At 39.7% G+C, this 12,860-nt stretch overlaps 1 protein-coding gene across 2 annotated transcripts in view; it reads right to left on the bottom strand.

Moving 5' to 3' along the window:
• Positions 1-9,772, bottom strand: part of Cop1 (COP1 E3 ubiquitin ligase) — a 100,554-nt gene extending 90,782 nt beyond the window's left edge. For both annotated transcript variants that reach the window (XM_042674415.1, XM_042674416.1), the window contains exon 1: positions 9,055-9,772. In XM_042674415.1, the coding sequence (XP_042530349.1) occupies positions 9,055-9,482 (428 nt within the window). In that variant the 5' untranslated portion in view covers positions 9,483-9,772. The remainder of the gene's footprint in view (positions 1-9,054) is intronic.
• Positions 9,773-12,860: the final 3,088 nt, after the last annotated feature.

Below are 12,860 nucleotides of genomic sequence, written 5' to 3'. Positions count from 1 at the left end.
AGTTACATATTGGAAACATTATTATTTTATAAAGACTGTACTACAGTTTGTACTTCCATCAACACATACAAAGATTCCCTTTCTCTGCATCCTTGTTGACAACTGTGTATCTAAACTGCTTAAGGACCCCTGATATAGTGGTAACATCCAAAAAAGGGAAAAACTCAACTAATGCATTAAAGCCTATGCTAGCGCTCTATATTCCTTCTGTAAACCACACACAATTTCTATAATTGAACATGTGAGAAAACCCAAAGGGAAAAGACTATATACTGCTAATGAATAGAAAACATACTGTCTTTTTAAATATATATAAAGTATTTTAACTCACTAGTAATTCAAAAATGCTAACTGGTAATTAAAGCAGTAACATTTTACTACCATTAAATTATAAAAAAAACTGTACTACCAAGTACACTTGGGACAAAAATGGGAGAAATTAAGAATCTTCATACAGAGACATTCTATTAAACATATGGAATTACATATGTGACATTTATGTAATTATGATCCAATAATTTCACTCCTGAGATTATATGTAAATAAGTATATATGTGTGTGAACGTGTACTTGTAAGATTGTGTATCTATAGTATACATGTACATATGTGTGTATACATACACAAATTCAAGAAAAACATTACACTGTCACTCAGTAAATGTGTATGAATATACTCAGAACAGCAGTGTATGATAGTATTGTATCAGAGACACCCTAGATATACATTGTAAGTAGAATGGGACAGTAAATTATGTTGGGTGTATCATCCAACAATCAGAGGGAATGAGCCAAAGATTGAAATAATGTGGCTTGATGTTCAGTTAGGTAAAAGTAGAAACAAAAATAAAATATGGCATAGTAAGTTTAAGATTTATACAAAGAATACACACGCACACACACACACACACACACACACACACATATATTTTTTACAGGAATATATATATTACACTGCATCTAAAAGATCTACATTTACATCACAACAAACTAGAAGGCTAAGAGAAGAACTAAGGAAATAGGAATAAGGGATTAATAAAAGTAGGGGAAATAGAATCTACTTAATAAGGTCTTAGATGTCATCAGTAAGATGAACCATTTTATACCATTTAAAAAGAAACTACTATATTGTCTTATCAGAATTTTATGAGAAAGTAGTACAGATATACAGTGAAATCTATAAAAAGAACAAAAATGTCAATCCAGCAAAAACGAAAAAGCAGAGATATTAAGTGAAATATGTCAGGGCAGAAAGACAAAGATATATGCACTTATATATTTAAGGTAAAAGGTGATCTCAAAGAAATAGAGAACAAAAAAAGTGATTACCAGATCCCTTAAGTATGACAGAAGGGAAAAATGGAAAAAGGATAGTCAATGGTTGCAGAGGTGTTGCTTTATAGGAGAAGTAACTTTTAACATTTCATATCACAACAAACTAACTACAGGTGACAGTAATTAATTACATACCTCAAGAGTTAGTAGGGAGTATTTTTAAATGTCTCCACCACAAAGAAATAATAAATGCCTGAGATGATAGATATGTCAAATTGTCCAGATCTAATCATTATACATTGTACCCAGGTACAGAAAGGTCACACTGCATCTAGGTATGTACAATTTCTGTGTAAATTAACAAACAAAAAATCTTTTTTTAAAAAAGTGTGAGATTACTAAGTACCCACTCTATCACTTGAGATACACTTCCAGCCAAAAAAGATTTTATTTTTTACCTCTTAAGTGAACTCTTTACACATGGTTTATATCATCCTTGTGAATATAGTAAACCTTTGGTATAAAAAAGTTTATAGTACCATATACCTGAGGAGGTCAAGTGGATAGAATCAACATGATAAATGTCCTTATAATAAATGATTAGAGCTTGCACTAACTGGGCCATACAAGGATACAGCATAAAAGTATTTGTCTACAAGTCAGGAAGCAGCCTCTCATCAGACACTGTGTCTGTCAATGCCTGTATTTCAGGCTTTTCAGCTTGTGAGAAACCATTCTTTTGTTTAAAGCCACCTAGTCTATATTTTGCTGTTGTTCTGTTTTCTTTTTAAATCACCCGAAATATAAAATAAGTCGGTGGGTCAGACAATCACTGAAAAGTCTCACAATGCTGGAATGGACTGTAGCAACTTCCTCAAAATTAATAAACTAAAGGCATATGCCACAACAAACAAATCGAGCAATGAGTAAAAACCAACCTAAGGATCGGCAAGTAACAACTACTGTTATAACCCTTTCCCCTTCCAAGAAAGGCGAAAAGATTATAGACAGAACCCTTCTTCACTAGAGGTGTGAAACTGAAAACTAAAGACAGAACATGATCAATAAAGGAAAAGCTTTCGGGCACCCTAAACTCAAGACAACACAAGTAAAATTTGAAATTTATGGTCTATGAGAAACAGGTACAGGAAAAAAAATTCAAACTCAGCCCAACTCCTGACTCAATCCAAACATAAACACTTTAACAGAAGAAATAGGATATATTTAGGAAAAACATTATTTACCTACTCTACACAGATCTACATACAATCCTCCTATGAGATAAACACAAAAGCAAACATAAATAAACCCTTACCAAGAATAAAGCAATCAAGACTCAACACAAAATCAAATGGTAAGACTATAAGACCAAAAATTTTAAAGTAACTATGATTAATATTAGTGGATCTAGTAGAAAAAATAACAGTATGCACGAAAAGATACAGAATTTCAGCTAAAACACAGAAAATAAAATGTGATTAATAACACTTTAAAAAACACATGATCTGGGGCTGGGAAGGTAGCTCAGTGGTAGAGCGCTTGCCTTGCATGCATGAGGCCCTGGGTTCGATTCCTCAGCACCACATAAGCAGGAAAAAAAAAAAAAAAAAGCCAGAAGTGGTGCTGTGGCTCAAGTGTTAGAGTGCTAGCCTTGAGCTGAAGAGCTGAGGGACAATGCCCAGGCCCAGAGTTCAGGCCCCATGACCGGATCCAAAAAAAAAAAACACATGATCTAAGACCAAGAATTATTCTGATGTGTTCACAAAAATTAAGGAGCAGTAAATTTGTGAAAATAGGCCATGAGAAATAATTCAAATTGAAGAGGTGAAAGAGTCCAAGAGCCATGACAAGTCAAAGCAAAAAAAATGTCTGAGATGCTAGTACCACCATTATATTCATGTGAACTAAGACAAGTTATATAACCTTTCTGGACTTCATTTCCTCACTTACAAAATGAGAACTCTATGAGTTGTAACAGTTGTGAAGATCAAGTAATGTAAAACAATAATACTTAGCCCTTATTTTTATTTTTTTCAGTACCAGTACCCTGACTCAGAGATTCCCACTATGGCTTACTTGCTCACAGCTGGTTCTCCACCACTTAGGCCATGCCTCTAGTACGGCATACTGCTGGCTAACGCAGATAAGTCTAGCCAACTTTTTCTTCCCAAGCTCCCTTCAAGTCCTAGCTCATGTGTAGCTAGGATTACAATTATGAGCTACCTGCACTGTGTGTAGATTTGGCACTTACGAACTTTTCAGTTTTGAGTATCTGAACAGCTCCTAAGTAACTGTTACTTGTAATTTTTAAAGCTCAGTTTGTCTCATTATCTCTACCAAACCCAAATGCCCATTCTTGAACTAATACTGACAAAAGATTCCAGTGCACTAGATTACTTGGGCCTTGATTGTGTGCTCTAAGCAAATTTGGGAAAGGAGAGTAACTATCACAAAACAAACTAGGAAGAAAGAAAATAGACTCCCCAAGTTATGCCAAAATTAATAGAATCAGTTATGAAACATCAAAGGACATTTTACATCATTGTGAACTTATAGGACTAAATGTTAGGGAGGTGTTAAAGTATTTATTGAAGTAAACTTTAGAGTTCATTACATTATTTACTATCAGTCAAGAATTTCCTTGAGTCTGTCAAGTTGAAACTTTATTTTTTTAATAAAAATACATATACCACTTAGATGGCAATGATAATGAATGTTCTCTGCAGATACATATTATATTGATTCAGTATGGTCCATCTGACCATATCTGATGTTAATAAAAGACTTAGGTGAATTAATTGGTGGTTTTCATAGTTATAAAACAAGAGTATAAAACATACTCTGTTATAAAAAGACTGTTAACTTGGGTTCTAGGCTATAAAGTGACAAGTACTTGTGAATTAGTATTATGAAAGAATTGTTGATTAGTAGTTATCTCTGCCTTTACAAAGTTCTGTATCCTTCCCAATAGTGAACCAACATTACTTAGGCAATCTACATAACTTTCTGTGCATGTTCTTGATTTGTATTTCGCAAATTAACTATTTTAGCCACAACCCTTTTCCTCAGAAAACCTCTACACCTTGACAGGAAGGGTTTTAACACTGGTTGTTAGCCAATCTTTTTCTGTTCATATATGTATAACAAAGGGAGGAACTAACTATTCGCCTCTGATCATATAAAATAATACTGAAATGAACTACAGGAACTGCAAACAAAAGGGTTTTTGTCTTACGCGTGTATGCGTGTATTACACAAAATCCTCTTAAAATTATTTACCTATTTTCAGATGTAATGTGTCCTCTTGATCTTTGCCTTCTACTTTTATTCTTTTCTTTCTTTGTATATGCTCACACTGACTTCTATTAACATAGGCAGCATCTTCCTGGAGCGCATGTGTGCGCGCGTGTGTGTGTGTGTGTGTGTGTGTGTGTGTGTGTGCATGGGCGCACACGCACGCTTAATTGGAGATAAGTCTCTTATTGTCCTGCTTGGGCTATCTTGGAACTGTGATCATCAGATCTCAGCCTACTAAGGAGCTACAACTACAAGCATGAGCCACTAAACCCCAAGAACAAGTACCATTTTGAGAGTAACATGTTTTCTTTATATTCTCACACCTTGTTTTATAAATATCTTTCATTTTTAGCACCAATTAATTCACCTAAGCCTTCTATGAACACTGATGTTGATGCTTCAACATCTGATATAGTCTAGGAACATTCTTCACCATTGCCATCCAAATGGCTTATGTATTTTAAAAAATCAAGTTTCAGCTTGACAGGCTCAAGGAAGCTCTTGAATGACATTAACGTAATAATGTAATGGACACTAGAGTTTATTTCAACAACTAAATGTTTTAACAACACTTAACATTTAGTCCTATAAGCTCACAATTTTCTAAAATGTCCCTTAAATTTTCCACTTATTTTCTTATCACAGGGAAAATTACATTTCATAATTCAGTGACCCATTTCTTTACCTTGACACTTGTCAAGAAACGCATCACATATCCTATACATACATCAAAAGTTTCATCAGCTATCCTTTATTGTTATGTCTGATGGTCTATGCTATCCCCTGATCTACTTCATTTTGTAATAGCTTAAAAAGCAGAGTCACAGTACCAAAAAGGGTCATTAGGTTTTATCTTTAATGCTAAATGTAATTAATAGGTTTCATCAAGTGTTATGTTGAAGACTATGAGACAACAGCTGAATTCACAATAGACTAACATAGGTAATAGTATTAATAAAAGGATATGGTAGTAATAATTTTGTCCTGATACTAACTGATGCTCATAATTACATAGTTAAAAGTGTTCTCATTAAACAATAAGTTTCTCAAGGATAAAGAATATCTATTATTAATTTGACATAAATAGGAAGCCACACATTTGTGAAATGGTGGATCTAAGTGGAGATTCTACTTTCTATCAATATAATTAAAAGGCTGGAAGCAGGAGGTATGGCTCAGAGGTAGAGCATCTGCCTAGCAAATACAAAGCCCTGAGTTCAAAACTCAATTACCAAAAAAACAAAAAACAACATGGTGTTAAAGATAATCTTCCCACAAGAAGCATACTATTTACTAGCAACTATTTGTCTGCTTTAACTTGGAAAACAACTTTTTCTGCAGAGATGAGTGCATTGCAGATAGTTAGAAAAGCTAATACAGAGACTGTAGTTACGTTATAGACTAAAACAAGAGTGAAGCTAGAAACAATCTTCCAAACAGTTTAGACTTATAGTTTAGGTAGAATATATAAAATAAAGTAGAAAAATGTAAACTTCATTAGCACACTGAAGATGTATCCAACAGCAAGCTATCTATTATAAATCCATAAATCCATTTATAAGCTATCTATAAAAGCTCCATCTATAAAACACTGCTAAAATAATATGTGACTCGATGTATCATCTTTTATATGAAACAATTAAATGCAAAATATAAAAGCCTTTACTTTCATTATGGAGGTCAATGTGTGCTCCTGACATTACATGTGACTTTACTTAAATAACTATCCTTAAGGAATGTGTGTGTGTGTGTGTGTGTGTGTGTGTGTGTGTGTGTGAACTGCTTACCTTAGCCTCTAACTCTACTATGTCTATTAGAGATACATATTATTTCATGACTGAAACTGCTGCTTCCCTCCAATCCACCACATACTTAAACATATATTCTGTAACTTGAATTGAAACTTCCAGTTGCACATAACTAAAGCACTTCATTGAAAAACTGGAAATCTAAACTCCCATTCTCTCCTTTAGCTGTCCAGTCTGAAATGAAGTTACTTAAACCTCTCTGTGCCTTAGCAGGAATAGCATTTTATCAGTATTAAATTAATAAATTCCATTTAATTTCTCATAAATTAATTTCTAAGGATAAAATGGATAAGATAAAATGCGAACTGCTCTAAGGATAAGATTAAAAAGGATAAATATATCTTAAAATGTGTTATCAATGTCCACCAGTGGCTCATGCCTGTAATCCTAGCTACTTGGGCAGCTAAAATTGAGACAATCCAGGTTCAAGGCCAGTCTGGGCAGAAAAGGTTGAGACCACTTCTCAACTTACAGCTGGGCACAATGGCATCCACCTTTCAAGGGCTACATGGAGACTGAAATTTTGGATCAACTCGTATGAAGGGAAGGTAGTGTGCATGGTGGCACACATTTGTTCCAGCAACAAGAAGTGATCACGGCCAGGAAAACAAGACCCTATCCTAAAATAACCGCAGCCACCACAATCCCTCAGGAAAAAAAAGCTTGGAGGCTTGGCTCAGCAGTAGAGTTCCAGCCTAGTAAGTGCAAGGCTCTGATTTTAAATCCCAGTACCACACACACACACAAAAGTGTAAATCAATGAATAAGGAATTGCCATTAACTATTAGAACTTGGGACCTCATTTAGATATAAAGTACTGTATAGAATAATTTGAATTGGTTCATAATCTGATCTTAGGCATCTATGACCAACCACACAGAGGTCAACTAGAAATGAAAAAGGTTCTAGGGCTTTGCCTAATGCACATCATCATATCCTAAGAGTTTAGTCAAAAACAAACAAGGCATGAGAAGCAGGATATACTCTTACTGATGAATTCTCTTGAATATTAAACCTCATCAGATAAACAAATAGGAACCAATAAAATTTTTAAAGAAATATTCAGAAAAATTTCAGAAATAATTCATTAGATATTTCCATAAGTATACATCAAGGTTAGGTAACATTTTTAAAGTAGTTGGAACGAAAAAATGCTACTACTATAAAAAGTGAATGTCTGGTATTTTTTAAATGGATAATTCTCTTTTCACAACGTTTATAGTATTTCAATGACCGATGTGAATGTTGACACATTTTCTATTCAAGTGCATTGAAAATTGAAATGCAGAAGGTAGCTTAAAAAAAAAACAAAACTACAAACTCTCATTTTGACTAGTTTCTATCTTAATCATGTGACCCTACTAATTGGGGGAAAGTACAAATGCTCTTATCAGACACTGTTTAAATTATTTATAAAATCACAATTACAATCCAGGTTCTCTAAAATATAATTCTGAATCCAGAATAATTTAAGGAAAACTGGAAATAAAAACATCACCAGTTTCCTTCAGGAACTAACACTGTAAGTGTAAATAAACGCTAACTTTCCAATAATTCCAACTCCTAGCCCTTCCATATTGAGTAACAAAAACCGTCTTTAACCCTGAAATGAATTGACTTCCATAGTAATGACAGTGCAAGCTAAGGTCCTACTTCACTGACATTTTGTCAACATTCAAGCCTTTTGGGTAAAGGAAGGGCACAAAACTGTACCATTTCTTAATTAATGGCAATTACTCTATCATAATCCTACAAGTCATATCTCAACCCCAATGAAAATTATAAAACACTCTCTTCAAGACAATTCCTTCCATCTTTCACTCAATAGGTGGAAACAAATATGATCGAACACTTCCTTTCAGAAGTTCCAGTACGGTAATGCTGTACACAGATTGACACTCGGACAGTACTGAATAATCTAAGTCCCCTCTTTCAAGTTATCCGGTGGAAGAGCGGAACTCTTTGCAAACAGCTTTTGTGACTGCACTGTCTTCAACAGATGTAAAAGTGGCCTGCCCTTCAAAGTAGAAAAGATGAATTTAACCCAAGTTATCTTACACACACCAAACTTTTTCGTACAATATACAATCTAAAGAGAAAGAAAAGAAAGAGGGGGGGGGGCGAGTAAAAAGGAAATGATAGGAAGAAATAAATGTGTTAAAAAAAAAAAAAAGAAAGAAAGTATTTACCTACAGAGCCGTGATGGGGAAAGGGCACTGCATCTTAAAACACCCACACTCCCCAGGCCAGCACCTCCATCCCTCCGCCAAGTCCTTTACAAATTTCGTTAGGCTGAGCAACGCCTCCTGTCTGGCCGGTGCCTCCTTCACTACACGGTTTAAATAACTCACCACCCACCCAACCTCTCTGCCCCGTGTTTTTTCCTTTCGCACCTTGACTTTTAACCCTCCCTAAACCTTTGCACCCCAACAACGACCCAACACGGGCTTTTATCCTTCGCATCCCCCCCCCCCCGCCCCTGCCCCGCGCGGCGTCGGGATCCGCACCGTCCCGGGGCCCCACGGCCCCCCCACCACGAGCCCCAGTAACTCCGCACCCGGACGCCCTCCCCGCTGGAGCAGGACCCCGAGGGCGCCGACCCATCACCCCTCCCGGGGCCCTGCGGCCCTTCAAGTCCGCCGGGGCTGGGGACCCAAGGGCTGTCGCGTACACCCACCAGACGAAGTCGTTGCTTTTGTCCTCGTAGGAGTTGATGAGCCCATTGCAGAGCGGGGCGAGCGGAGGTCGCTTCCGGCCGCTGCCGCCGCCGAGGCCGGAGCCGCTGCCTCCTACGCCGGCGCCGGGCCTGGCCCCGCAGCTGAGCCGCGACAGGCCCGCGGACACCGCCCCGCCGCCGCTGCCGCCGCCGCCGCCGCTGCCCGACACGGCGGCCGCCACCAGCACAGGCCGCCCCGGACCCCCGAGGCCGCCCGAGCCCGCGGCCTGGGCGCCTCCGCCGGACACCAGCGCCGCCGCCGAGGCCGCCACGGAAGGGGGCGACGGGGACGAGGATAAGGACGAGGAGGCGGAAGTCACCGAGGAGGCCGCCGAGGAGCCGGGGCTCGTCCCGGCGGAGCCCGACCCGGTCGGTCGACTACCGGACATCGTGATGCCCTCTCCGCCTCTTCCTCCTCCTCCGAGCGCCGGGCCGGCCCGGAGGAGCGGGTCCGCGGACCGCGACCCGCCGCCGCCGCCGCCGCCCCTCCGCTCTCAGCCGCCGTGCATCGTGACGGCGCGCGCCGGGAGGGGGGCTGAGGAACAATAAAGTTGAGGGGGGTTTTGTTTTTTGTTGTTTTTTTTCTTAAGGAAACCACCCGGCCGCGTCCGACGGGAGGGGGCGGAGGGAAGTGAGAACGCCGAGGGGAAGCCACCGCCGCTGCCCAGGCCGCCCGCGCCGCCGCGGTCCCGCCGCAGCCAACCCGGGCGCGCCGTGGCCGGCCGTGCGCGCGCACGCGGAGCGGAAGGGGCGGGACCAGCGCGGCGACGCGACTTCCGCCGCGGTCGTGCGGCGTCGGAGACGTCTGCTGCGCGGCTGTGTTCTTTTGTGCTGTGTCGTGTGGAGCGGGGGACCCGCGGCTTTAGTGGAGCCCAAGGAAAGCAAGCCTGGAATTGACCAGAAGGAAGAGAGGGTGTGTTTGAAGGACTGCGAAGGTGGCGCGAGAGGAAACTGCGAGAACGCGCGCCAGGCTGCATAAGCTGCCGGGTTTCCCAGCGCCTGGGCCTCCTGGGTAAGTGGGAGGTGCTTGCGCGGAACTGTCGTAGCGCGCATGCGTGTCAACCCGCACATTCCTGAGCTGGGCTGGGAAGTGGCCAGCGTCTCTTAATTTAAGGGGCCTGGCAGTGTGGTCCAATGACTGGTCTACGACGGATGCTTCCGAATGGAGAATGATGGAGTCGGAAGCCAGAGACGCGGGAAGAATGGAAAAGCTCGGAGAAGCAGTTTTGAATGTCATCCGACTGAGTCACATCATCCAGCTGTGCAGATGCCTAAGCGACTCCACCTCGTTGTGAGCAATACATGTAATTTGAAGTCAGTGAAAGGCATCAATCAGAAAATAGCTAAGTCAGGACCCAGGTTAATGTGAATCTGACACAGTTCTAGCACAGAACTAGAAAGCTTAGCATTCACTATCAGAAAACGTGCAAATCACCAAAGAAGCAATACTGTTAGTACTGTAAAAGATTCTAAGGACCTAAAGAGCATGACCCATGTCTGTCTTTTTCATCACGGTTCTTGACATAATGGCAAATATGTTATTCAAAAGCGATGAAGCACTACATAAAAGGAATGACTCCCAACATAGTTCTAGAGAACAATAGTATGACGACAGAATTGGAGACATCCAGGGAGTGGTTTAGTTTTGGTTGTGCTGAGTGGGTGTGGGATGAAACTACTTTTAATGAGCATATCCAGTCTTACTGAAAACAAAAGATTGCAAGAGAAAGTTCATATCAGAAAAAATGTTGGAAAGTAGAAGGATAGTATGTCAATCACCAATAGTTAATTATAATAGGACCTGTTGTTTGGTGAGTTATCTTAGTATAGTATGAGTTGCAATCATAAAATGTCCAAGTTCATAAAAGTTTATTTTGTAATTCCAGTTTTGGAGGCTGAAAGTCCAAGATTGGGCTGCTACAAGTATTTGGTGTCTTGTAAGAGCAACATTAGCATCCAAACATCATAGAGAAATGGCAAGGAAAATACACCAGTACTGAAGGGGCTAGCATTTGGGGTGGCCTTTCTCTGTAGTAATCTAGTCTTGAGAGAATAGCTATCCTAATTCTTCATTTAAAGCATTTGGCCAGTAGCAGTGGCATACACCTTTTATCTCAAAAGCAGAGATCAAAAGGTACAATGTTCAACCAGGGCAAAAAAGTTAGTGAAGCAACTTCCCCCCATCTTAAATAGGACAAGTATTGTGACTCACATTTTTTTTTTTTATCCCAGCTATTCAGGAGGCATAAGTAGGAGAATTGCAGTCTGAAGACAGTCCTGAGAGCAAAGCTCAAGACCCTATCTGAAAAGTAACTAGAGCAAAGAGGGCTGAGATCATACTCAAGTGACAGAGCCTCTACCTCGCAAGCACAAGTCCCTTAATCAAAACTCCCGATCCCACCAAAGAATAAAAGTAGCATTAATCCCTTTCTAGCCACTACACACTAGGCATTGCCTTCCGCTAGGCACCATCACGACCAAGTTTTTAGCACATGAACTTTTGAGGAATACACAAACCTCATAAACATTTGGCTATACCTGTAATTCTCAAACATTGGTCCAGAGGTTCAGAGAGCCGATTAAAAATAACTTCACCTTCAAATATTCTAAATTCATAACCTAAAGTGGGGGCTGTGAGTATGAATTTTTATCAGCAAACTTGAGAGTCTAAGTGTTGGTAGGCGAACACTTGAAAAAAACTGGTTAATAATGTAGGGAGTGTAAAATTTGTAATATAGTCTCTTCTGTTTTTATTGATGGGGTAGAAGCTGGTAGGAACCAACAGTGACATCTAGGTACAAGCCATCAGTGCTTCAAATGAACTCTTTGGAACCTAACCAGTAAAATCTAAATTTGCAGAAGGAAGTGAAGGAAATGTGATGCAACAGAATTTCCCTTTATACCAGATTAGGGTGTAAACAGTACATAAATACATATGAAAGGTTAGAGTATTTGAGGCAGTGACCATTTGTTGCTTATTTTAGAGCAGAGCAACACGTGGTACTAAACCACCTGGTTGTGTGCCCTTATAAGACCTGCAGATCCTTAGCTCGGGGCTCTCCTAGGCTCCGCTGTGTCAGAGTGTAGGACAAGGCCCGAGCTGCAGCCCATTTAATAAAACAACTGTAGAGTCTGACTCTCGGTGGTCTTCTTGCGGGGGGTCCTGCGACTTTGGCATAACACATATAGTCCTAGTATCTACTGGCATGATCTGTTATGAAATCAGAAGAAAAAAGAGGAAACATAGCTAAATACATATATAGAGAATAAGGAGAAAAAAGCAGGCAAGATGACTCAGGAGAAATAGAAGAGAATATTTTTTTTAATGGGAGGAAATGTAAAATTAAAAACTTAAGCCCAAATAAAGGAATTCCATTGTGAATCACAAAATATGTTAACCATGTGAATCACAAAAATGACATGAAAAATTCAAATCGATCAAAAATAGGGTGGAATTAATAAGACTGAACTGCTCAGAAGTATCTGAGGTGTCATCTAGTGAGATAAGGCTTCCCATCCAAAGTTGACTCTGTCCTTTGATAACCAGGGCCCCCAAAAAATCTTCACTAAAAAGTTTTGTCTATCTAACATACCTGGTTTTCTGCCTGTCCTGCATGATGGTTACCTGTCTCTCTTAAATGAACAGTTATCTCCTGTTAACGTGGTTGCCCTTTTAACTGAAGTAACCAACATGCTATTAAAAAGCTAAACTGACAACAAAAAGGAGAAATGTTTATTTTCTGTCTGTGAATGGAAGGAAAAATAGA

The sequence above is a fragment of the Dipodomys spectabilis genome, unplaced genomic scaffold (assembly GCF_019054845.1).
Source record: "Dipodomys spectabilis isolate Male_0828 unplaced genomic scaffold, ASM1905484v1 ptg000019l, whole genome shotgun sequence".
Lineage (NCBI taxonomy): Eukaryota > Metazoa > Chordata > Mammalia > Rodentia > Heteromyidae > Dipodomys > Dipodomys spectabilis.
This window is presented reverse-complemented; position numbering and strand designations above follow the sequence as displayed.